Here is a 26388-nt window from a genome sequence, read left to right as displayed (position 1 = left end):
TATAGATTATACAGATCACAAGACCTCAAAACACTTCGTAGAACGGTATCGTCTATGTATAAAAGTGGTTTCATGCGTCACTATCATGCATTCGTTCTACTGCCAATGCAGTTTGGCTGTCCGGTCTATGCTGGATTCGTTGACTTGTCAGTCGTACGTGAATCAATGGTGTCGCCTGAAGGGAGGGCGTGGTTTTCAGGACTTTCTTCGAGTAGCGTGTCGCCGACCGCTTCGCCATGCTCATCAATCGGCACCACCTACAAGAGCGTGTTGGCATCATTGAGAGTCAGCACTTAGGGCTTTGCACAAAGAAATATCAGTATTAGTCAGCGACTGCTGATATATTATGAATTCTTGATTGTAAGCGGGTTACAATGTAAAATTTGTGATTCAAAATACCTAAACTTAATTAGGTAATACTGTGGAAATTCCCCCATACCTTGTGTAAATGCACATGTAGTAGCAGAAAAGATTATACAGCCATCAACGTAAACTGTGACCACCATGAAATTGTGCGCCGCGTTTATGAGCCCTTCGAAAAAAAAAAGCACAGTCTTTCAAATCTTTTTCGGATTTCTGACTCGCAACATATATGAACCCCTTTGAATAGACACGTAAACTGAGTTTGCAAATCACTATATTCTTGTCAGAAAGTCATGGGACCGAAAAGCATGGTAACGTATCTTGATAACAAGAATATCAGGAATTTTCTGTTCCAAAACCACCATATGAATATCAGAGCCGTCATGAGAGCAAATGGCGCCGGACCTTTCGGTTATCTCTGTCTGGTAATCTTTAACATGCACTGACACCGCATAATACAAGTACACCGGCTTTTATCATTCAGCCTCCATCGAGATGCAACTGCCGTGAAAGGAATCAAATCCGCAGTCTTCGGGTCAGCAGCCGAGAACCGTAGCCACTGTTTCATCGAGGTGGACTTAACGTGTTACCTTAAAGAGTGTTGTGTTCGAGGTAAGTTGTGACTCACCGAAAAATATAAGAAACACACTTTTTTGTTTTTTTTCAGGAAGGTAATGTCATAGCGTGAGCGATGGCGTTTCGTGCGCAGTTTGTGGAAATGTCCAGGAAAGCGTGCACGCCTAAGGTTATAAAGCGAGCGGAAACCGATGCGCGGATCCTGCGCAATCCACTTCTTTAGAATATAGGATTTATTTGTTTTGCCGGCAATTACATCACAGAATATTGTCGCAGACTGTTCACTGACTGAATCAAGCATTTCCCGATACTTTTCTGGTGTCTTGGTATAGAAAAAACCTGAGCTCGAAAACAGAGTTGTTTCTCTCTCTCTCTGAAGCTCAAAAGCCGCCAGCTCGACCAAATAAGTGATCGAAGAATTGAACGTTGTCACTGATGAGGCTATTCAGCTGAAGGAACAAAAAATGAAGCAGCTTTCCCAACTTAACGTTGCGAAGGCGAATTAAGCAGGAAAGCTGGTGGTATCACACTGATTGTCATTATCTGCAACGGTACAAACGAAGCATTCCAGAACAAACACTACGCGTGGATGGGAAGAGAGAACAGGAGCGCACACCGAGCTCCATGCTCCCAGCTCGTCTGCACAACACTAGCTGCACCACTCTCGCCGTAGCCTCGCTTTCGTTCTCCTCCTCTTCACCCATCTTCGTCAACGTCTCCACGTCGCTACCATTGCTGTATACCAGACTCGGCTATAGCTGCACTAGCCTTTCTTTTTGCCCACTTAGCTGAACCCATGCCAGGGCTCTTTATTATAATAAAAGAAACCACCCATGCTCTCCCTTTCGTGAGGCTTCGCTCTCGTGGCTCGGCAATGAAGTGAGCGTACGACAATCTCCAGAGACTTATCTCCGCTTTCAACCAATTTTCTCTTAAAATTCTCCAAATGACCACAAAATTAGCACTGAAGATATCTTTGGAATAACTCTAAGGTTACAATATCAATGTATCTTAAACTACGCATTTTTTTAAACGTGTCGCATGTATTTTTTCTGCAAACAGTTCATGAAGATTTTTTTCGCAAATGTGCTTAAGAAGTGAAGCACCTACAATACCTGCTTTGGGCTTGATCCAACTTCACGCTCCGGGAGAGAATCGACGAGACCACTAGCGAGGAGTGTGCCCTGCTGCTTGACGCCTTCGTAGAAGTCATAAATTAGAAACAGTGCCACGCCCTGCATCGATTGTGAGAAAATTTATTTATGCGAGGACATGGTTGAGGAAAAAAGATATGAGAGTGGAGCACCTCTAATGCTTCACTGTTTGTAACGTTGTTTTGTGAGTAACGTAATCAGGAAGGGGAGGCAAGATATCAGAAACGGCGAGAAGTTGAACTATGCTGTTGCTGAGGTCTGCTCCTCATGCCCCAGATCTTTCCTAATTTTTATTCGTATGGCAGTACTGCTTGCTCGTGTAGCCCTTGTATGCATGTGCAGTTATGAAAGGAGGTCTACAGACTGCCATGTGACTTCGACTATGCATGTATGTTTGCTCAACGAACTTTAGTGCGCCTCCGGTAAACTTGTTGAAAGAGTTCTTACTTCAGGTTAAACTTGATTTTTTTCTTTTTGCCACTGTCCTCAAAATCAGCATGTATTCTCTGAATACGTATACAGCAGGCCTGGAAAGTTTGTTCAAACCACTAGGTCTCGGAGACCTTTCATTTTTCAATCATTTTGTGACTGTTTTAGATCCTTGTGCACCGGAAATTTTAGCAGCCTTTAGAACAGGTGGGAAGGCCCGTGTACTCAGATTTGGATGCACGTTAAAGAACGCCAGGTGGTCGAAATTTCCGGAGCCCTCCACTACGGCGTCTCTCATAATCATATGGTGGTTTTGGGACGTTAAACCCCACAAATCAATCAATTAGAAAAGGTGGAAAATTTAAATTCAAGGATGCTTGCCCCTGCAGCGGGACTGATCAGCTGTCTTCTTGTGTCTCGTGGTCTTGCAAAAAAAATTGACGGCAGATCTAAAAGGTGAATGATGATGAGATTGGGCGAAGCTCCTGGAAGGAATATCGTGAAATTTTCTTCTGTTGATTCGCCTGGCGATATGCGCGCTTCCTCGCCGCTTCCCATTGTCGAACGTTTTCAAGATCTGCTTCGCGACGTTGACGTGCTGCCTCGGCCTCTTGTTCCCGTACGGAAGGATCTTGCCGACGCTGGCGTGCCACTGCAGCTTCTTGTTCACGTACGGCGGGATCTTGCCGACGCTGCCTTGCTGATGTGGCTTCTTGTTTCCGTACAGCAGGATCTTGCCGACGCTGCCTTGCTGATGTGGCCTCTCGTTCCCGTACGGAAGGGTGTTGCCGACGCTGACGTGCCACTGCAGCTTCTTGTTCACGTATGGCGGGATCTCGCCGACGCTGCCTTGCTGATGTGGCTTCTTGTTCCCGTACAGCAAGATCTTGCCGACGCTGCCTTGCTGATGTGGCCTCTCGTTCCCGTACGGAAGGGTCTTGCCGACGCTGACGTGCCACTGCAGCTTCTTGTTCACGTACGGCAGGATCTTGCCGACGCTGCCTTGTGATGTGGCTTCTTGTTCCCGTACAGCAAGATCTTGCCGACGCTGCCTTGCTGATGTGGCCTCTCCTTCCCGTACGGAAGGGTCTTGCCGACGCTGACGTGCCACTGCAGCTTCTTGTTCACGTATGGCGGGATCTCGCCGACGCTGCCTTGCTGATGTGGCTTCTTGTTCCCGTACAGCAGGATCTTGGCGGCGACGTCACGCAGCTTCCCGGTGCGCTTCTGCCTCGCGTGCTCTCACTTCAGGGCCCTGTCTGCGAGCACGCGCCGCCGCTGCCCTGCGCGCCCGCCTTTCGGCATCCTTATCCATACGAGCACTCACCGACGGCAACGAGCATCGGCAACTACAAACTTGTATCGATATGGTTTTGATTACAAAACCATTGCTTTAGAAAACACCTGGCGTCTTTCGTTAAGCAGCTAGCGTCTTCTTTTTGTTTTGCTTTAAAACATCTGGCGTCTTTTCATTTTGCCTTTAGAAAACATCTGGCGTCTTTCGTTGGTTTATTTCATCAATCAACGGCGTTTTAAACAAAAATGTTTTTATTGTTTAATAACGCACAAAAGAAATCTCACCAGGCACTACCTTGGAGGTATACAATGGCTGCTACTGGGAATGAGAGACAGCAGAAGTCGGCTTTTAACACTTCTAGTTCTACTAACGTTTCCTACTGGAACATGCCAGTGGCTGCTAATGGGGAATGAGAGACAGAAGAATTAGGCATTCAGTTAACGCGCACGCTGCGAATTTTTTTATTGTTCAACAACGCACAGGAGAACTCTCCCGCCGGCACCGCCTTGGAGGTCAAAGCGTAAGACTGGTTACACACTACGACTACGACTACGAGGGACGAACGGGTGCCGCTATAAGGAGCTTCGCCCCTAAAAACCAGATGGTCGAAATTTCCGTAGCCTTCCAATGTGGCGTTTCTCATAATTATATGGTGGTCTAGGGACGTAAAGCCACCCATATTAACACAGAAACAAATTTTGCACTACCGATCATTTCGCATCGAAAGTATCGCAGTGATGATTATTGGTAAATAAATTTATTAAGGTAAACTTTTTGAAGCGGAAACTTTTGCGAAGGCTTTATCACGCTGGTTACGACGTAATCGTAATTAAAATAAAGGATATAATTTTTGGCGCCATGTATTTTGTGTCCGTTACTCTGTGTGTCTAACTGTAAAAGACGTGAAATATCTCGAATTTGAAACGTCACTGTGATTGTAATAATGCACCCGCCATGGTGGTCAAGTAGTTGATGCTTGACGCCTGACCCATGGGCACCGGAATTGAATCCCTGACGTGGCGGCGACATTTTTGGTAGAAACGGAACTGCTAAAGGTCGTTTGCTTACATTTAGGTGCAGGTTATAGAACCCGATGTAATCAAAATTTCCGGAGCCTTCCTGTGCGGAGTCTCTCCCAATCGTATCGCGGTTTTGGGGCGTTAACTCCTAATAATTATATTCGTAATACAAGAACACTGTGCAATATTCACTTACCTTGGCAGCGGTTAAGATGGCAGTGAAGTTTACGGTGTACCAAAGGAAAATAACCTGTGCAAGAAAAAAGAAAAAAAGTACCCGTATAACAACGTCTTCCGATCTCCTAAATACACTAAAACTTGCACGTGTACACCTTAACAATTATTTAGCTCAAATATGAGGTGATTGAAATTCAGAGTTTCCCCCTACGACGTACATCAAAACTATCTCGTGATTCTAGCAAGCAAATCTCCCGTACTGAAGTATCATTTATTTTTATGCCAGCCTCCAATAAAAATGCTGCAAAAAGCCTATGTCCAAGCCGTAATATGCAGCGATTGGCCATGCGCGACAAACTACTGTCGATGTTATCCATAATGTTAGTTGTTGAAATAGTGCAGGTTTATTCATCAGGATACAAAATGCTGTCTCCGATTTCTGCTTTAGGCTACTTAAATGCATAATAAGAATTTTCAGGAAAACAATCTGTGAGACAGTGATAGTTCTATTGTTTTTAAGTGGACAGGAACATGAAGAATAAAATAGCTGCAAGAGGTGTTTGTTCGGCAGATTTCTTTTTCTGATAGGTAAAACCGAGCACTCTACTGCTTATTTATTTTTATACATGCCTTGCAAATGAATGTATTACTATCATTACGTTTCATGAAAGGTAATGCAATTGTTTAGAACTACTAAAGGAAGTGTTCTTGAGCATCAAATTAAAATTCACCTTGCAAACCAATCTATAGAAATATATAGCCAACATTATCTTCACCGGTGTATGTGTATTGTTTCAGCTTTCGCATTTCTTTTGGACAAATATAAATTTTACAATGCATTCAAATAGTTCTCTCGGAGCATAGTAGTGCGTTATCAGCATATGAATAAGCCTGGCTTACGCCAAAACAAAATCCGTCAGAGCAACAGGTCATGGAGAGAGAGAAAAATAACATTTATTTGCACTCGTGTATACTACAGGGTAGGAGGCTTTGGCCTGTGACCCCATTCATCCCCCTAGCTGTCGGCCGGAATACTCTGGGAGGAGGGGGGTGGGGTGGGGGGGCACGGCGCTGCGCTTTTCACGGGGCTGCAGAAATTAGGTGCCTTCTTTTTTCTAACCACCACCCTTGCGTATTGGCGGTGGTCAGGCCGGAACCGATGACTTTACGCTGTTCTTCGGCGTCGTGGCTGCATAATAAGGCCTCCCAGGATTCTACGTTTCTCTTTGGATCAATGTAGGAAGGGCTGATCCAGACCATGTGCACTAAATCTGCAGTGCTATTACAGTGTGCACGTCTGGGGTTAGGCACTTCCGGGTGCCATTTGCTGTACAGGTGAGGGTTTGGAAACACCGCGGTTTGCAATTTTTGCCACATAATTTCCTGTTTTATTGTTCAGCTGTTTAGCTGCCTCTGGATAACTTTTACGTTGGAATTTGTAATGCGAGGTGATTTTTTTGGAACGTTTGTAGTTCGTCTCCTGTGGGGAAGGATGCTCGAGAAGCTTCGGCGGATCACCGGCCATCAATTCCGATGTCCTGAATATTGAAAAGTGAGACTTCGGGCGAACGCGTGCGCCTTCTCGTTCCACTTCAGACCTTGATGGACCGGGGACCGTTTCAGTTAGGATAGCTCTGTGGGTACTGGTCCTTGTCTTAATTAAGTCTTTGGCGGCTTCAGCAGAGACTTGCCCTTATCATAGTTCTTAATGGCTTACTTGGAGCCGCTAACAATCACTCGTGTGCCATTTTGCGTTATTGCCAGAGCGATCTCAAGTTTTTTTTGCCTCTGTGGCGATTGTGCTTGTAGAGGCACTGGTCCACACTCCACGAATCCAGGCCCCCACTCTTGCGAATCACGCACTATCGCTGTGTATGCTCCCCTTCTTCTTTCATATTCCGCAGCGTGCGTGTAAAACGCACCAGATTGGCGTTCAAGTCTCCCACGCCGGAATTCAGCTGTTGCTTTGCGTCTCCCTTCGTGAAGAATTGAATGCAGGTTTTCCGGCAGCGGGGTAATTTTGAGTCTGTCCCAAGTTGATTTAGGTATGATAGCTCTTTGTCTGAATCACTCGGTGGGCTCGAACCCCAAGCGCTCCATGACTTTCCGTCCGGTTCTACTTCTCAAAAGTCTTTATTGCTTTGACATCGTGGCGGCTTCTGTGAGTTCATCCAAAGTATAAGAGGCACACAGCCCAAGAAGTTTTACTGCAGAGATGTTCGCGGAAAGCTCCAGTGCTGTATTGAGACCCTTGCTTATAATAGCTTCAGCTCTATTTTAGGGCAAAGCTTTTTATAGCGACACCCGATCGTCCCTCGTAGCCATTGTAGTGTGTAACAAGTATACCATTTTCACCTCCTCAGTGCTGCCGGTGAGAGATTTCTTCTGTGCGTTGTTCAACAATAAAAGATTAGGCTCATTGTACATGCCAATGGCTGCTAAGGGGGAATGAGAGACAGGAGCATTCGGCTTTTAGTTAACGCGCACGCTGCGATCCCCATTAGCAGCCATTGGCATGTACATTGAGCACTATCTGACAAGAAAGGGTTGCTACGTTATACTCGCTCGGTGTAACCTCCTTAGTTAAGAAAGGTTTAGCGAGCGTTGAGCCGCAATGCCTTGAATACAATGAACTAGCATATACCATGAATGAACTCGAGGTGGTTGAACGTGGGAAGTAGATACGAAGTACAAGCCGTAAGAAAGTGTGCGTGTGCTACCTCTCGTTTAGTACTTGGAATGTCCGCTGGATGGCGGTGCTTCTATATGAGGAATATATGATGAAAAGATGCGAGATGGTGGTGCTTGGAGTGTTGAATAGATGGACGAGCGGACACATAGACAGATGCATGGATGGACCCATGAACGGACGCAGGGGCGGATGCATGGACGAGCGCAGGGACGGACGCACGAACAGGCGCACGCACGGACGGGCGGATGGACGCATGGACGGTCCCACAGACGGACGTATGGACAAACGGAAGCAAGAACGAATGGACGGACGAATCCTTCGCCCCGCTCTCCATCATTCACTCCGTGGATATGCTGCCATTTTTTCTCTGCTCCACCCAATTTAACACAATAGGCAACGTACAGTACAGGGCTTATCACGAAAGCTTGAACATATCTCAAAGCACTGGCTTCCTTCATCCCTCTCCCTTCTCGTTAACGATTTCGGCATGCCAGGTGGCTTTACCTGGCACCTACATGCATCACTTATGCCACGCTGTTTGTGTCTCAAGCTCTTAGCTCGTCAGTTTGTGAATTTCAAGGCGCAAATTGATAAGCGTTTCTATTTCGCTAAAGCAATGACTTTCAAACTTACAGCATCCTTGAGAGGGTCGCTGTGGGGTGGATGTTTGAGATACTAGAAGGAAAACAGTAAACAAAATAGTGAAAATTAAAACGTGTCAAGATATGAATAGTGTAGCTCGAAAGCCATTGAGCTTGCTAGAACTAGAGCCATTGAGTTAGAAGCTGTTGAAACAGCTTGTTAGAACGTTATTAAATCAAGACACATTATCAGATTGGAGCCCATTTACAAATCGCATTGCTCATAGATTCTAGCAGAGATCCTAAGTTTTCTGAATGAATAAGCAAAAAACAATGAATGTGAATACCATTCAAATATTGATTGCATATTGGGCTTGTAACGTGACAGTAAAATTAAATGAGCGGCCGCACCAGCGAACTAAGATAAGTCAGTTAGGTGGCATCAGTTATATCTTGTTTTACAACGCCATGAATATTTATGCAGCCGCTAATAAAAATAAAACAGATGGGGCCCTTTTGCCAATATTAGCCTACTTCATCTTAAGCTGGGCACTTTGTTGATTTACTGGAGGGTAGAATTATGAATATTAGTGATTTGAAGTGGTGAAGCAGATGAGACAAGAAGTTTTTGTTACTTTAACTGTGTGTTTTCTGTATACTGTCCTCCTGAATCCAGTACCAGAACCCACGTGTACCCTAGTCACCGCGACATAAAGTCTTGATATAAGGTTTACCCATGTGAGCAAACTGAAAGCAGTTTCTTACGTCTTGCCACTTGTCCTGTCCCCCTGAGGCCTTTTTCAGCAGAAACTGCCGGGAAGTAACAAAGAAAGTGTCGTACCATAATCAGTTTTTATAATTGCGATAAAAATTATATGGACGCTCTCTGCTGGATTTTGCCGACGGCAACCCCGTCACACCGTATATATATATATATATATATATATATATATATATATATATATATATATATATATATATATATATATATATTATGGGCATTTGTAACTTACATCGTCCTCATCCCTGCATAATCACAATCACCATCATCCGCTTGTCTCTTTGCCCTCATTGCCACTCTGGTTCATCATCATCGTCATCGTCTGTGTGCTGGCTCTGCCCGTTCGTTTTGCGAGGTCTTTCCTCAAATAAACGCTGTCGCAGCCAAGACTACCGAGACTTCATACGTGGTGGAGGTGGATTTTCGGTCCTCGGACCTCTCGCAGCCCGCTATACCCCCTGGAGCTTCGTTCAGGCCGCCGCTTGCGCCCACAGTCAGGCAGCATGTCCCAGACCGAGCCTGCCGGCACTGATGTCATCAACCACGCACCGCCGCAAGCTGCCCCTCCTACTTACATACACGGACATCAGCGGGAACCCCCGCTCTTCGCTGGTAGTCGTGGAGAAGACGTAGAAGACTGGATCGACGACTACGACCGCGTAAGTGTCGCTAATCGGTGGGACGAGGCCGCCAAACTGCGTTACGTCCCATTTTATCTGACCGGAGTCGCAAAGACATGGTATTTTAACCACGTCATTGACTTACCCGACTGGGCTACCTTCCAGCAGCAGCTGCGGCACGTCTTTGGGACACCAGACATTCGATCCGCCGTCGCGAAGAGGACACTCGATACTCGCCGACAACATCGCGGCGAATCGTATACTTCATACATCGAGGATGTCCTCGCACTCTGCCGGCGTGTCAATAAATCCATGCCGGAATCGGACAAAGTGCGCCACATATTGAAAGGCATTGGGCCTGTTGCCTTTAATGCCCTCGCTGTGCAAAACCCAGCTACCATCGCTGATGTCGTTGCGACATGCCAGCGCCTTGATGCGCTGGACTCCGTCCGCCTTCAACCAGACATCGGCGACCACCACTCCACGTCAGATGGCCATCTGCGTGACCTCATCCGGGACATTATACGCGAAGAATTGCGGTCCATGGGCTTCACACCTCCTACACCGCGACCTACTCAGCCTTCGGGAATGCCCTTACGTGGCATCATCAGGGAGGAACTTACATCCCTGACTGGCTCTGCGCCCGTACAGCCACCTGCTTCTCACCCTTTAGCCACGTACCCTCAAGTTGCTGCCGTGCCTCCCAGCGACGTCCACGCGACATTGCCACGGCCATCCTACGCGTCAGTTGCTGCCGCTACCCCTGTGAACTACCATTCCGTGCCCCCTGACCCTTCGGCCCACCTGACCGCGCTATCTCCAAGTGCCCCGAATGCCTTCTATTCTCCACCGTGGCGCTCGTCTCGCCCTGTATGCTTCTACTGTGGCTATCGCGGCCACATATCCCGTTTCTGCCGGAAGCGCCAGCAAGATGAGCGTCGGAACGATGTGCGTGAACGGGATTTGTACAACGGGGCGTCTTATCAAGGTCGGCGTTATTCGTCTCCCCCGCACCGGTCTCCATCTCCTCCTGCATCGACTGCACCACGAAACAGCCGAAACACGAGACGCCGCTCGCCTTCGCCCTTCCGCCGTTCCACTTCTCCACTTCGGCCCGCCTCATTCGCCTCTGATATTCGTTCGGAAAACTAAGTGATGCAGTTTGTCGAGGAAAAACTGCATTCGGAATTAGAACTGAAATTCCTCCATTAGGCCCGTGTAACATGGTTTCTGTGGAAGTGGAAGGAGTGCGAGTCGATGCTTTGGTGGACACAGGTGCGACATTGTCTGTGATACGTGCTGATTTGTGTGAACATTTAAGGAAAGTAAAGACGCCTTACGATGGTCCCACGTTAGTTGCTGCCCAGGGGAACATCATTCGCCCTTCCGCGCTTTGTACTGTGCGTGTTTTCATCGACGGCATCCGCTATCATGTCCAGTTTGCTGTCCTGTCCCGCTGCTCTCACCAACTAATTTTAGGGTGGGATTTTCTATCATCTGCTTCCGCGGCGATTTGTTGTGGACAACGCGTCGTTCACCTCGCTGACACCGACTACATGCTTGACGACGATAATCAGAAGCCACTTCGTCTGGTCGCTGCGAAAGACATCGAACTCCCGCCACTACAAGAGCAAATTGTCACCATTACGTCCAACGGCATCTATCACGGGGATGTATTGGTCTCACCGTCACCACTTTGCGTTCGCAAAGGTATAGTGCTTCCGTCTGGTGTCGTTCGTTTTTGCAATGGCTCGGCACTTGTCACCGCTGTCAACTCTACACCGGTGAAGATCTTACTGCCACAGGGCACTACTGTGGCCCGTGTTGCTGACTTCGAGCCTGTACTCGTCACGCCACTTCAGGCCATCGCATCCAAAGAACCTTGCCTCGGTGAGCATGTTTCTTCCTCCGCCTTTACCACCACTATCAGCAGCGAATTGACATATTCACAGAGGCAGCAGTTGCTCGCATTGTTACAGAAACATGTAAATTTTTTCGATATTTGCTCGTCTAAGCTGGGCCGCACTAATACTACAGCACATCGAATTCAAACTGTTGGGACATCTATTGTACACCGCCGACCCTACCGCGTGTCTCTAACCGAAAGAAAAATTATAGAAGAAAGCGTTGCGGACATGCTTAAACGGGAAGTCATCCGTCCCTCATCTAGCCCTTGGTCGTCTCCTATTGTTTTGGTCCATAAAAAGGATGGCTCTGTGCGGTTTTGCGTGGACTACCGGGCGCTCAATAAGATCACACGCAAGGACGTGTACCCTATGCCACGCATTGACGACGCCCTTGATTCCCTACAAGGCGCGGAATTCTTTTCAAGCATCGACTTGCGTTCTGGGTACTGGCAGATCCCCATGCATGAAGACGATAAGGAGAAAACGGCATTCGCAACCCCCGACGGGCTATATGAATTCAACGTGATGCCTTTCGGGCTCTGCAACGCACCCGCGACTTTTGAGCGCATGATAGATACCGTGCTGCGTGGCCTGAAATGGAAAAGTTGCCTTTGCTACCTGGACGACATTATTATCTTTTCGTCAACGTTTCCTGAGCACCTAGAACGATTGGATCAAGTTTTGACGTGCCTTGCCGGCGCCGGGCTTCAAATAAACACGAAGAAATGCTCTTTCGCTAGCAAATCTATCAAGGTCTTAGGACACGTCGTTAGCAAAGATGGCATCCGGCCCGACCCTGACAAGATTTCTGCAGTCCTTCACTTTCCGCGCCCCGAAAAACCAAAGGAGCTTCGCAGTTTTCTTGGCCTTGCCTCCTATTTTCGCTGGTTTATCCAGAACTTCGCTTCTATTGCTGCTCCATTACACCAACTACTTGCTTCCAACGTCCCCTTTCTGTGGTCTCAAGAATGCCAAACAGCATTCGACCTGTTGAAGCGGGCACTCACGTCTGAACCTCTGCTCTGCCACTTTGACGAAGCCGCACCAACTATCCTCCATACCGACGCTAGCGGCCTTGGTATAGGAGCCGTACTTCTACAACGCGACAAGTCTTCCCTAGAGAAAGTTATTGCATATGCCAGTCGCGTACTCACCGCTGCTGAAAAGAATTACACTATAACTGAGCAAGAGTGTTTGGCTGTGGTTTGGTCGGTTCAGAAGTTCCGTCCCTATCTCCACGGGCGTCCCTTCACAATCGTTACGGACCACCATGCCTTATGCTGGCTTTCTACACTGAAGAACTTGTCCGGACGCTTGGGTCGGTGGATACTACGCTTGCAGGAGTACGACTTTGATATAACTTACAAGTCAGGCAGAAAACATCAAGACGCCGATGCTTTATCTCGTTGCCCGCTTCCAACTACCCATATGAGCGTTGGTGAGAACTCAACCACCACATCTACCAAAATTCATACGCTCGCATCAATAACGCAACCCTTTTCGGATGACGAGCCAACATTTATCTCCCACCAGCGGTCCGATTCATACTGCAGACGCATCATGGACCACCTTTCGGGAGTTTCTCATCCACCAAACGCGCGACTCCGTCGTCAACTCCAGCACTTTAGGCTGGACAATGGGGTTCTCCACCGCCACGTCTACCACCCTGACGGTCAGCGCTGGGTTCCTGTACTGCCACGCTCTCTCCGACTTCAGGTGCTCGAAGCCTTCCACGACGACTTGACTGCTGGTCATCTTGGTTTTAAAAAAACTCTTGACCGCATTCGATGTCGTTATTACTGGCCTGGCCTTTCTTCTAGTGTAGCTCGGTACGTCGGTTCCTGCTACCCATGCCAGCGTCGTAAACTCCCCACGTCGGCACCTGCTGGACCTCTACAGCCACTTCCGTGCCCTTCAATGCCGTTCGAGGTTGTAGGTGTTGACCTTTACGGGCCTCTCCCCGTCACATCTGCTGGCAAACGATGGATAGTGACTGCCGTGGACCACCTTACACGCTACGCTGAGACTTCCTCTGTTATTACAGGCTCAGCTGTGGAAGTTGCAGACTTTATTCTTCACGCAATAATATTGCGTCATGGGGCTCCTCGTGTACTGCTTAGTGACCGCGGCAAAGTGTTCCTGTCACAAGTTGTAAATGAAGTACTGCGCGCATCTGGAACTACTCACAAGACAGCTTCAAGCTACCACCCTCAGACAAATGGTCTCACAGAAAGATTTCACCGAACCCTTGCAGACATGATAGCCGTTTACGTCCAACCCGACCACAAAAACTGGGACACTCTTTTACCATTCCTGACATTCGCTTACAACACCGCCGTTCAGCGAACAACTTGCTACTCACCGTTTTACCTCGTGTACGGACGCACCCCGACTACCTTTCTCGACGTCTCCTTCTTTAGCAGCCATGGGAATTCATGTCAGTCTTCTAGCGAAGAATACATTTCCCGCCTGGCCCAGTCTCGCCATCAGGCTCGCATCAATACTGAAGCGAGACAGCACGAGCGGAAGATCATCTATGACGAATCCCACCGCGTTGTGTCTTTCCAACCTGGTGACGAGGTGCTGCTTTTGACACCTATTCGCACTCCTGGTCTCTGTGACAAATTCCAACCACGCTTCATCGGGCCATACATTGTTTTAGAACAGACTTCGCCGGTTAATTATCGTGTGAAACCACTCGTCGCCCCAACAGACCGCCGCTATCGCAGCACAGAGATTGTCCACGTTTGTCGCATGAAACCTTTCACGCGACGTTCCCCATCACTTTGACTTACGGCGGCCAGGGTGTCCGCTTTCAAGTGGGGGGGAATTAGTGTGGGCATTTGTAACTTACATCGTCCTCATCCCTGCATAATCACAATCACCATCATCCGCTTGTCTCTTTGCCCTCATTGCCACTCTGGTTCATCATCATCGTCATCGTCTGTGTGCTGGCTCTGCCCGTTCGTTTTGCGAGGTCTTTCCTCAAATAAACGCTGTCGCAGCCAAGACTACCGAGACTTCATAATATATATATATATATACGTATCTATATATAGATATATATATATATATATAAATTCAAGTAAGAAAACTTTTCAAAAAATGACTCAAATGCGCGGAATCGTACGTCCCACCTCTTGCATGTTAGTGCGTGGCATTAGCCACTGAGATATGAAGAAGCACATCCTCCAATATTAAAAGAGCAAGCTGTTTATATCTATCACATATCGCTGGTGGTGGTTATCTTGGGGGAACTATCGTGTTTTCAGCATTGCCTGCGACATGGCGCAAGGAGCGCGCGTCGCCAGATCGTCACGACGCGGCTACGCGCACTCATGCGTTCATCTCCCATGCCTACTTTGCCCCACGGAGAGGGGGGGAGTAGATGATCACGCGTGCACGCGCTTATCTCGCGGTGGGGAGAATCCGCGCCTTGGGCTTTCACCGGAGTGATTCTGCTGTAGTTACCGGGTGCAAAAAGGTCCCTGCACTCGCTGCACAGTCTCCGTTTGAGAAAAGGACTCGCTTTTCAGACACAGTGAAGTAACAACTGAGACAGTTATGAGCGTTCATTTGTACCTTGGACACGTTTCATGCGAAATTTTTGCGTGGGCGATGCGGAAGACGTTTTTATCTGCTTGCCATTCTTCGCGTACATTACTTGTTGCTATCGCAATCATTGCTTCGCCTTTGCGGCAAAGCTGTGACTTTTCAACACAGGTAAGCCAAGATGAGACATGCTACAACTTTTCTTGAATGATGCTTCGTTAGAAAATAAACTGCTTCCTTCGCACATTGAAGTAGTGCTAAGGCCAGTCATCACATGGTTTGTGCGCACAAAGCGTAATTCACTCTTAATTAGCCCGAGGACTTACTGTCCGATATATTTTATCAGCTAACGTGCGTGGCATAATCATGTGGGAGATTTGTTCTTGAGGCACAACAGCTGACGAAAATTAACAATTTTGAAGTACTCATCTGCGTCGCATTGTAACTACTTACTGTTTTACAAACTTTGCTTCTGTACATTCTGGCTATGCGGAATTATGCGAAATGTACAGGCTCCTGCAAAGATGTTTTGTTGCACTGGGTAATTTTACACCGAGAGCTGCATCGCTAGCTTGGCCACGACGTACCCGTGCTCTCGATTACGCTGAGATTAAATCATGGGTTCGGACAAAAAAAAAACCATAGTTTCACCACAAAGACGAAGCAATTAACGCGAAAGCAATCAATTGTAACGCTATACGAAGTAAGGCTGTCACCAGCTTTTTTCTCGCGTAACTCTAAAAAAAACGCTCGTTCAAGAAAAAATACGGCTGATCCAGGGAAAGAAGATGATTTCGCAGTCTCTTTGCGTTGAGAGCGCAACACGCAGAAGGGTATACAAGCCGTCCGCTGATGCCGGGCGAGATAGCCCGCGCGCAAGCGATCGCGACAGTGCCACTTTGCTCGAAGATCACATTAGCTGATCTCACGACGCCCACCCCACTCCCGCGTCATTCGTGCTCTTTCAAGAAGGACGGGAAATTTACTCTCTGCTTGAGCAACATTTGACAGCAGGTCACACGTGCGGAGTGATGTAATCGCATGCACCCTTCGAGCGACGGCAATGGGCAGGCTGATTCGGTCTCTGCTTTATCCGTGTTCGTCTACCAGCCATTAGCGCGCTCTATACGCGCGGTTAGAATACCTGATGCGTTGGAGGGGGGAGGTGGTATCAACGTGGGCTTTATACGGGACATGACGACGACAGCGACAGCAAAGACACGTTGAAAGCATCCATATCATTGCTGCCGCCATATATAAAGTAAAAAAAGTAGCAAAGTTACCATGCACGCTGACAAACGGACGTAGCTACTTGCAATTAAATACCTCCAACATGCCCCCTCCCCCCTGTATCCTTCGTAGCTTTCAGCACGTTCACAGGTAAGAAAGAAAAAAAAGCACTTAAAACACGTGACAAAACTTTACAATTCTGCCCTTATACTTGACGCATTGTAAACATGTTTACCATTTGACTCATGTGCATTGATTGATTTGTGGGGTTTAACGTCCCAAAACCACCATATCATTATGAGAGACGCCATAGTGGAGGGCTCCGGAAATTTTGACCACCTGGGGTTCTTTAACGTGCACCCAAATCTGAGTACACGGGCCTACAACATTTCCGCTTCCATCGGAAATGCAGCTGCCACTGCCGGGATTTGATCCCACGACCTGCGGGTCAGCAGCCGAGTACCTTAGCCACTAGACCACCGTGGCGGGGCTTGACTCATGGGCGAATAAACCCTTTTAATGAATTATTTCCATGGTTGAGCTCACAAAGATTTTAGTTCAGTAATATAATGCAACATAACTTACCCGTCTCTGAAAAGTTATGGAAATAATTGTTAGTGTACCTTGCTTACGAAGAATATTTGGGAATAAGCACTATAAGGTTACATTGTGCGCCAAGTTTCTTTTATAGAAATGTATTATCGGACAAGAAATGACATGCACGAGCCTAACATTGCATGCACGAGCGTAACTTCAAAACGGAGTTAGTTGAAAACAGTAATAAACTAGGATGATTAGAAATGCAAGTCACAGCAGTTTGAAGATAATGGTGGGGGCATCACTTGCAGTATTTATATTGCGGTTGGTACTATATATTATCTGTATACTCAAGGGAATGTTTACATGGAATGTGTAATAAAATAGAGAAACGAAAACGTTTAGCCGCTATAAATAGGCGTTCCTACGATGGACATTCAGTATCAGTAACTTTATGAATTATTCAATGAGAATGGCAGCTTCATCAGGGGGAACGTGCAGTGTTTTTTTTTGAACATCCAAGACACTGCTATAATTGGTTTGGTACGGATAAACTTTTATTGGGTCCAATAAGTGCCCAACAAAACAAGGGAAATACAAGCGCTGAAACTACAGAATAAATAAGTAAGAATTTGTGCTCGCTCTTTTGAGAAACATGGATTTATTCGCATGCAGACCTGGTTTGTACACATGCTGAACACAGTAGCTGTTGTGCAGGTGTGCGTTTCGCATTTATGAAAGAAAAATAACTTTCTTCATCTTGAAAGACGAAATTGGGCATCAGAGGTGCGCTTGTTAGCCTCTATATCACCAAGCTACTAACTGTATACCCGCATGAAAACTACTCGACGAAGCAACTTATTAGCTGCGTAGTTGTATAGAGTTGTGACAAAGAGTTATTTGGTTCATATTACGAGAAGCTCAACAACTGTTCAGTATGACTCATAAAATTGGCCGCAGCGAGGTATGATCGCTTCACTAAAATGTATTTGTAGTATGTTGTTTCATTTTATTTTGGTAAATATAGCTTCGGCAAAGTTTTTTTAAGTAGCCTTGAGGTGCAACATTATACAGCGTTCTATTTGATTCATCGGGGTCACCTATCCACTGATTCTAACGCTGTGAGCTTCTGTGGCCATTTTATATCGATCACCTTAAAGCTACAACAATAAAGTTAAACGCTATACATAATCAGATGATTTTAAAAAATAACTAAAGCGTGAACACACGACACAGTCAAGCACACACACACCCAGGCATGAAACACGCACATGCGTGTTTGATGCCTGGATGTGTATGTGAATGAATGCGTCGTGTGTAGGCGCTCAAAACATTTTTTGAATAGGCAACTAGCCCAACAACAAGTTCTTTCACATGCAGATGACTTGACAGCATAGAGCTGCTACGAAAGAAATTCCGAACAAAATATAGGGGCACTCTGCAACTTACGTCTTGCATGCAAGTGTAGAAGGCAACCATGTTGTCAATGAAGTCGAAGGTAATGAGGAACATCTTCATACAGATTGCGTATAGCATTGTTGAATAAAAGTTCTAGAAGAAAACATCATACAACACAGAAGCACAAGCAAGTGATCAGATACTTAAGATACAAGGCAAAGTTACTACGTGAAAGACACGAAGCTTCTGAATGGTTGAGGGGCACAAGTATAACTGGTAGCAGGGATGCGGTTACCACTCCTTCAAGTTCGGGAAATAATAGGCGAGAATACGGTACTTTCGTGCATTACAGCTGTGATATCGCAAGAAATTAACATTAGATAACGCTGTACAGGTGCTACAACGTCAAAACTTTATCTCTCTCACACGTTCTTCAGGTCGGTAAAATCGGGTGCGTGGTGTATAGGAGTGACAACAGCTCGCAAAAAATGCACCATTCTTTGCTATTTGTTTGTAGTATAGCGCCATCCGAATATCGAGAAAATTGGGGTCGAAGGCTATTACCACGTCCTCTCGTTCCCGTTCATGCTGGTAGCGATAGTACATGACTTCAAATTTTTCGATGGCCATCGATTCAATGCCCACTTGCGTTGGTTTCGATGATCTTGTGTCTGGCGACATGAATCATTATTTCACTGGTCGATATGCCAGTCAAGACACTCCCCATAGATGTCGCTGTTTGCTGGTGTGACTACTCAAAAATTGAAGGACAAGCAGGATGCACCGCATCTACAATACGAGAGTTTGACTATAGATCTTGCCAACTCTACGTGACTGCCGTTCGTTTCTCTTGCTATTGACTTGGTCTTAAGGGGGTGAAATCAAATCTCCATCTGTACTTTCAGATAACAGCTTTTTGCTGCAAATGCGCACATAAGTTTATATCTGTGCAGCTATGTTAGACTTGCAGGCATTTTGCATTGGCGGTTAGAAAAAAAGGCCAACTACCAGGCATGAAAATATGGTCGACATTCCACAAGAATACTTTCAAATAGCAAAGCACTTTTGCGGCCCAGTCATCTGTACCTCTTTTCCTTCGCCGATGATCTCTTCGCCATTGCCGAGTAGAATTACCTGGCTTAAATTATTCCTTAAAAAAGTGTGATCTTCCTTCTCGGGACGGCTTCAAGCTCTCCCATAGTAAGGTACCCTGTGCTCTAAATCGTTACCCCCTTTTTTCTACCCCCCCCCCCCCCGATGAGACTTACTTTCGGCGTTACGTTAACGCCCTCGGAACGGCTTCAAGCTCTCACATAGTAGAATACCCTGTACTCTAAATTGTTACCCACTTTTTCTAACCCCCCCCCCCCCCCCCCTGTACCAGTTTGTTGCACACTCCGATTACACGTTGTGGCCCAGTGTGAGGCCTACGCGACGGCTTAATGCTCTCCCATAGTAGAGTACCAAGTACTCTAAATTGTTAACCCCTCTTTCTAAACACACAAATCTGATTTGATGCATAATTTGTACACTTAGTCGTAGGGATGGCTTTCCGCTCTGCCAAGGTAAAGTACAAAGTACTCCAAATAGTTACACTTTTTCTAAACACGGCTTCTCGTTCGGCATGCGAGGAACACGCGCCGCTTTACCAGAAACATATCAAATTAGTGAGTCGTGTAAGTTTCAAGAAATGGCAGGATCAGCCAAATTTTCGTCAACAGGGACTCATCCTGTGTGAGGCCCAAGGGACAGCTTTATGCCCTCCCATAGTAGAGTATCAAGTTCTTTAGATAGTTTAACACTTTTTCTAAACACTGGTTCTACTCATCTACCCTCTTAGCTTTTTTTCAAACACAGGAACATCACACTGCTTTGGCAGAGGCACCCGGCAATGCAGTATTGTAAAACTGATGGTAGTGTCAAAACACATAGCCCAGCAAGTATACGCAGCAAAATCGAGCCCGCCAGTTTCAACATGTATTTTCTTTAGTTGGGGCAGCGGGGTCACGCATAAAACCAACATGCCTGGGGGGATATGAAAGCACCCAGAAAGCGTTCATTGAAAAGGCACCCAAAGGGAACACACTTGAGCGGGTCGATGTGTTCAGGATGTGTTTATTTTTCTTAGTATCTCGGCGGTCGATGCCTTCAATGCTGAGGCCGCTAACAAGCATAGTTTTTTTTTTCATAAATGCACTAGAGGAAACTATGGCGCTAGTGCCTATGGGAGCTGGAAATCACGGTGCATTAGCCAGCAAGGTGATGGTGGGCAGCTCACAAATGCGTCCAATTTTCGTTTTTTTGGCTCCTTTTAGATTCGTGGAGCCTGAATTCACTTTGCCGTGAGAAGAAGTTCAGCACAAGTGCAGTGGTTATGCGTCACAACCTTGACTTTTTAAGTGTGAATACACTTTATAAGTGACCCCAAACCATCCACCGCCGTCGGCGGCGTCCGCAGTCTTCTCTCTATCTTTAAAAGAAAGAGGACTTGGCGGGCCGCAGCGCGACGCTCTACCGAATAAGCCACGGACGCGACGCTGATATCGGTGTCAGTAACGCGCCCTATACCCCCTCCCCCTTCGCTCGCTGCAGCTGCGCGCGCACCCCTCTGCGCGCGCACCCCTCTCTCTCGCGCGCCCGCCTTCTCTCTCAGTCTCCCGTCGAGAGCGGGTCGCGAGGGGGAGTAAAGTTAAAATCCGTTGGCATTCGCCAGTGAGTTAACGTAAACTCCCCCGTGTGATCAAATTGCGATTCCCAGGAACCATTACACCATAAAGGCACCATAGTGTGATTAATAAATATAATAGTGTGAATTAATAAATACCCCTCATATCATCACCCCGTGTATTCGCACTTAACCATGTTCACCCTCGGAGAAATGCTTGGGAGTTTTTTTTTTAGGCTTTCCAATTCTTATCCACTCACGAAGTTCACAGTGGTCAGTTCTTTTGTTCGAAAGGAAACCAAAACTCCCCAACGAACAGAACCAGTGTGCGTTCGAAGTCTGTCAGCTCGAAGACCAAGCAGATTTGTGCACTACCCATCATTTCCATGGCGTCTGAACGATCGCAGCACCATAGTCTCTTCTAGTTAACCTTAGGAAACTATGCTCACAAGAGCGCAATCATGGCCTCTGGCAAGTGACGGGTGCCTGTATCAGAGTACGTAGTACTCTGAATTAACCGAGTTTTTAAGCGGTGCTTCTGAGTTGAATTTTGGTGGTCACAAGGCTATAGTTCGCGAAAAACTTGTTGCTGTTAAGTATTTAATGTGGCTTTACACCGATACGGTCCTAGAAAATCGTTGTTCACCTGCGCATTTGTAGGCGCCCTGTTTCATAGCATGCTCTGCCAATCGAGGCCTTCCATGCAATGCACCGCTTCTTATAAGGCAATCGGATCTTTTCATAAAGAGTTCACTTGTCATTTCACGTTGGTAAATTTTGTTGTGGCCTGGACATGAATGTGAGCCAGTATAGTTGTATACAACTTTCACAAGTCCCCAGCATTCACTCTTGTAAGGCGGATGCGCACAAGCCTGCACCAATTGGCGTGCACTCACGGCTCACGTTATGAGCCGAGCAGCCGGTGACCCCACCTTCGGAGTAAACTGCTTAGTGCATGAGTGGAACTATTCCGTGCTTCGGTCACCTGGGCGAGGCCTTTTCTGACTTCTTAAGATACGACTCTGTATAGGCCGATGTTAGCTGCGTATAGGTACGCCATCACGTCACGCCAATGTCTGATCAGATCTGTTTAGCTTCCCTATGGACACTAGCGACAGCTGATTGCCTCCCGATGTAGCTTACATAGTACTCTAAATCGTCAAAACTTTTGGTTATTCCGATTACACATGTATTATCATTGTCTTTTTCCTGGACACAGGCACATGTCGCCGCCAAACGACGTATTTTCCGGCTTACCGGTGGTACGGGATCAGGAGTGGCGGTTCGCGGCTTGACGGCCTGCGAAAAGCAGCAAAAAGAGTATGGCGCGTTTTGCGCGAAAGGGCGAAAATGATCAACAACGCTACCTTCTTTTCCAGATACAAGTCAGTGTGGGGGACTACGGGTTATACTTTCAATTACCTCAGCTTTCTGAACGTGCACCTGAATCTCAGTACACGGGTGTTCTTTGAATTGGCTCCCAACGAGATTAATATACATTGCACTGCGGTGCCACTGTTAGAATTTAAACTCGCCCACTCGAGGTCACAAACGGGACATCCTGCAGGCCAAGTTGATACAGTGCGCAGTTCTTGGTCACGGCGTAAAAAAACTAAATTTGTGATTAGCCGCTTATATCCAGACTCTACTTTAATTCAAAATAAACAGCATAGAAATTCGAATTGAAGATAACCGAGCCATGTGAGAAAATAGGCCACAGATTTATTGCACTGAACATTGCGATTTGCAACAAAACGAGTGCTCATAACAGTGTTGCATGTCCTCGGAAAACATAAATATACCTGAACCACATGACGGCGTTGTGCATGCGGCACGACAGAACTGCAGGAAGAGAACACTTCATAGTCTTCGCTGAAGTATTTCGGGGCGATGGATTCAAAAGTCTTAATAGAACAAGATATACAGCGAACGCGGAGCATTGAACACACCTTAAAGATTTCTCCTTTGAGATATCTAATGCCGAATTTGCGTTTCCGTGATCTGAAAATGCGCCCGCAAAAAAAGATTAGGAAATACGCCGTGCCAATGTCGTCCGAAGACTACGCTTCAGGATATTACGCTTAGGTGCACAATAATGATGCCCAGGTGGTCATAATATCTGGAGACCACCACTGCGGCGTTTTCTGAACCATATGGTGGTTCCCACCGATTACCACTGTATTACCAACGTTCCAAAAAGGGCTGGCCTAATAGGCGGTTTTCTTCAACAAAAATCGTCGCTTATTGCTTATATAACTTTAAAAGCAAATTCTGCCTTTTTTGTCCAGTATACTTCCGCGAGGTAGCAGCTGATGTTGTAAGAAGCCAAATAAGGTGGCTCTAACGACTGAAGTTTTATTATCAGCACTCGTGTTTAGGGGATCGAAAACTCGCAGGGTCCCTCACGATTCGTCTAAGGTGACCCGAAAGCAAAAGGCGCCTTCTCTTTCTCCTCGCTCGATTGTATTAATCCCTGCCCCACCTCACGAAAAGTCTCTGCACCTGATCACGTCAAACATTTCGGAGATATGTGACGTTAAGATGTCATGCGCTGATTCCATCACATGATGCTTTTTGGCTTCACTCTTGTTGACGCTGATGGTCACGTTTTGTGTTTGATAATACATCTACTACTTTCGCAATAATACTCAACAATCTATAATGACACTGTATGCCGTCAATAATTTTACTTTGTAATTTTGAAGACATTTGCTGACCTTTTCATCATTCCTAAGGAGGAGGTTGATTGATTGATTTGTGGGGTTGAACGTCCCAAAACCACCATTTGATTATGAGAGACGCCGTAGTGGAGGGCTCCGGAAATTTTGACCACCTGGGGTTCTTTAACGTGCACTCAAATCTGAAAGGAGGAGGTCACGAAACACCTCTCAATGACATATACGTCTCAAAGTATACTACAATTTGATTATGTCATCAGCATTGTGAATGTTCGTATCCAAGCCCATGCAGAGCTTTCGCAGTATTTCTTTGAACCTTTTAACAAGTACATCTGGTGTGTACGCTGCATATAACCATAACATTGTTGAAAAAGTGTCTCCTGCTGGCGATTAAGTCCGTCCTCGTCGCTTAACAGAGGGGCTCGTGCAGCTTCTAGTACCCTTTGTTTACTGTCAGTTTTCAATTTTACGCCCTAGTCTTCTACGATATAAAGGTTCAATACGTTCCTCCACTCGATAAACCTCACACGTACTTTGCGATACTGCATGTATTTTTTAGCGATATATAGAAACAATGTACGGGAATAGGCTATACTACTTCAGAAACATATTTGGGAGGATATGTTAAGACTTACGCCAAATTTGACAGCTTGGAGGAGCATGAAGTCTGTGGCCAGGCCTACTCCTGCAGACGCAGCTGAAACACCAGTCAGAATAGGAGTTTGGTATAAACAGTTTATGTAGTCCCATGTGTGGGCTGCAAAGAAAAAAAAAAGCATGTGTTGTATGTGCATATTAACACTGAATACTCAGTGCTGTCTAAATCTAAATGTATAGGCGAACAGGTACAATGCCACATAACTTGTAAGAATGGCCTCTAATCTCAAGTAAAATAGCCGCAATCATTGCTAAAACGAAACAATCAATAGTGAAGACAAATCAAGCAAACTAATGATGGCACTTTGAAACACAAAGCACACAGGATGTGCAAGCAGGCAGAACGAGTGCTCCCCTCAAACTCAGTTGCAAGAAAAGCACTCTTCTTGTGTACTTCTTTTCCATGTATCGTGTGTGTTTTGCGCTTTGAAGTACCACTGTGGAACCTTTGAAAACTTGCCCAGGTATCTGTCCTTTAAGCAAAATTATTTGTGTGATGCCTCAGAACATGTACTAGTATAGTAAGCTTACTTTTCTCGTAGACACGGTATTGGGCGCAAGGTGTGCGAAATACCGTTGCTAAGAAAGACAGTTACGAAATCCTCTTAATAATCAACGGGGCAACTGGATATTGTCGCCTATAGCTGCTGTGGGCTCGTATCAGTCTTCACTGCTTGTGATCCTGCGCAGCTTGTGTTCCTGTGCAGCGGTGTAGACAGCGGCATCTCTGGTGCGCACGGATGGCAGAAGTGAGGCGGCGTGTGCCAAAATCAGATAATACACAATGTGTCCCAGCTTACTAGCGGCTAGTATTAAAAAACATTTGGGCACCTAAAGAAAGGGTAAGGCTGAAAACAAAAATTTAACAGTGCAGTTTGCCTAGATGAAATAATCCGACGGTGCTGAACAAGCACTACAATTTTTGTGTTCAAAATTTTTGCTAGATTTACTATCCTGAAACCTCAGTAAGCAGTCCTTCTTAATTATGTACGGTACATTAGCAGTTATTTTTAGCATAAATAAAATAATCCGATGGTCCTGAACAAGTGCTACAACACTTGTTTTGAAGGTTCCTCGCTGGATTTACTATTTTAAGAGTTAAGTTATCCTTGTAAACCACACAGCTTCCCGATTGGAAAAAAAGTAATATCTTGCTGCATATTGACCAGAACACTACTGGGCCTATTCGACGCGCCTAGTGATTGCGCTTGTATTAACCGGTGAAAGTTAGCTGAAACGCTCCGTACAAAGAAAACACGTTTATCTGCCGATGTTAGTGAAACTAGGCTGACAAATGAGAACTATAGTAGCGTCCTTCAGCATGTGCATGTTGGTTCTGCCTTATTACCTTCCCCATCCTTTTCTTTTTTCACCACAGCTACTCACCAAGCGAGAGCGATATTAGAAAAAGGCGCAAAAATATTCGAATACACAGGAATGGTTATTGCATGCTATATAGTCGCGGAAGTTCGGGCGAGTGCAACTGCACCGGGTAACAAAACGAATTCAGTGGGACATACAAGCAAGAGAGAATAGGCCCAATGTAACTTATAGCAATGTTTTATTACCATTGATCACGCATCACTGTAGGAAGTGACATCATAGGGAAACAGAGTGGCAGCCTAAACACGTGACCTCGGCCTAGCCATTTTCCTTTAGTAATTAAGAGTGCGTAGCGTCGCAGCCGAGAAGCACTTGCTATAGTCTGTATTTTTGCTAAAAATTTACTTACGGAAGACGTTCTTTATCATTTTGATGAGAGGAAGGACGATCATGACGCAGTTGGTAATCTGTGATTGTACAGTGGACGAAATAGTGGTTTTTGCTTTGATAAGTAAAACCTTGTGTTGTAAGCGCTATTTCCTCAAGTGGTTTATCAATGCAGTGAATTGGCGAAAATATGGCAAGTCAAGTAGGCTAACTATCCTAACTGAGCGTTTTTAGAACAACCAGCGCGTTTGTGCAAGTACAACTGGTCGGAGAGCTAGGACAATTCAGACGTGAGAAAAACGAATGGTGCGGTCAGTGAGACGCAGGCGATGGAGTCCAAAATTGAAGACGTGCAAACTACGACA

The 26388-nt window shown here is 46.2% G+C and overlaps 1 protein-coding gene across 1 annotated transcript; it reads right to left on the bottom strand.

Moving 5' to 3' along the window:
• LOC142802829 (uncharacterized) lies at positions 1-26064 on the bottom strand. The gene is made up of 9 exons (XM_075887881.1): positions 26046-26064; positions 24292-24413; positions 22236-22277; positions 18365-18466; positions 9054-9098; positions 8341-8382; positions 5035-5088; positions 2055-2174; positions 1-257 (listed from the first exon to the last, which is right to left on the bottom strand). Exons 1-9 carry the CDS (start codon positions 26062-26064, stop codon positions 126-128), a joined length of 678 nt encoding a protein of 225 aa, XP_075743996.1. The 3' UTR covers positions 1-125.
• Between the last annotated feature and the right edge of the window lie 324 nt (positions 26065-26388).

The sequence above is a fragment of the Rhipicephalus microplus genome, chromosome 3, assembly GCF_043290135.1.
Source record: "Rhipicephalus microplus isolate Deutch F79 chromosome 3, USDA_Rmic, whole genome shotgun sequence".
NCBI lineage: Eukaryota > Metazoa > Arthropoda > Arachnida > Ixodida > Ixodidae > Rhipicephalus > Rhipicephalus microplus.
This window is presented reverse-complemented; position numbering and strand designations above follow the sequence as displayed.

Bases quoted from the DNA above. Each gene is read 5' to 3' on its own strand.
- LOC142802829 (XM_075887881.1), bottom strand. The intron at 9,099-18,364 runs GTAAGTTGCAGA...ACTTCCCGGCAG, and splicing joins TCTACACTTGCATGCAAGAC to TTTCTGCTGAAAAAGGCCTC. The intron at 258-2,054 runs GTATTGTAGGTG...ACGCTCTTGTAG, and splicing joins TTGGATCAAGCCCAAAGCAG to GTGGTGCCGATTGATGAGCA.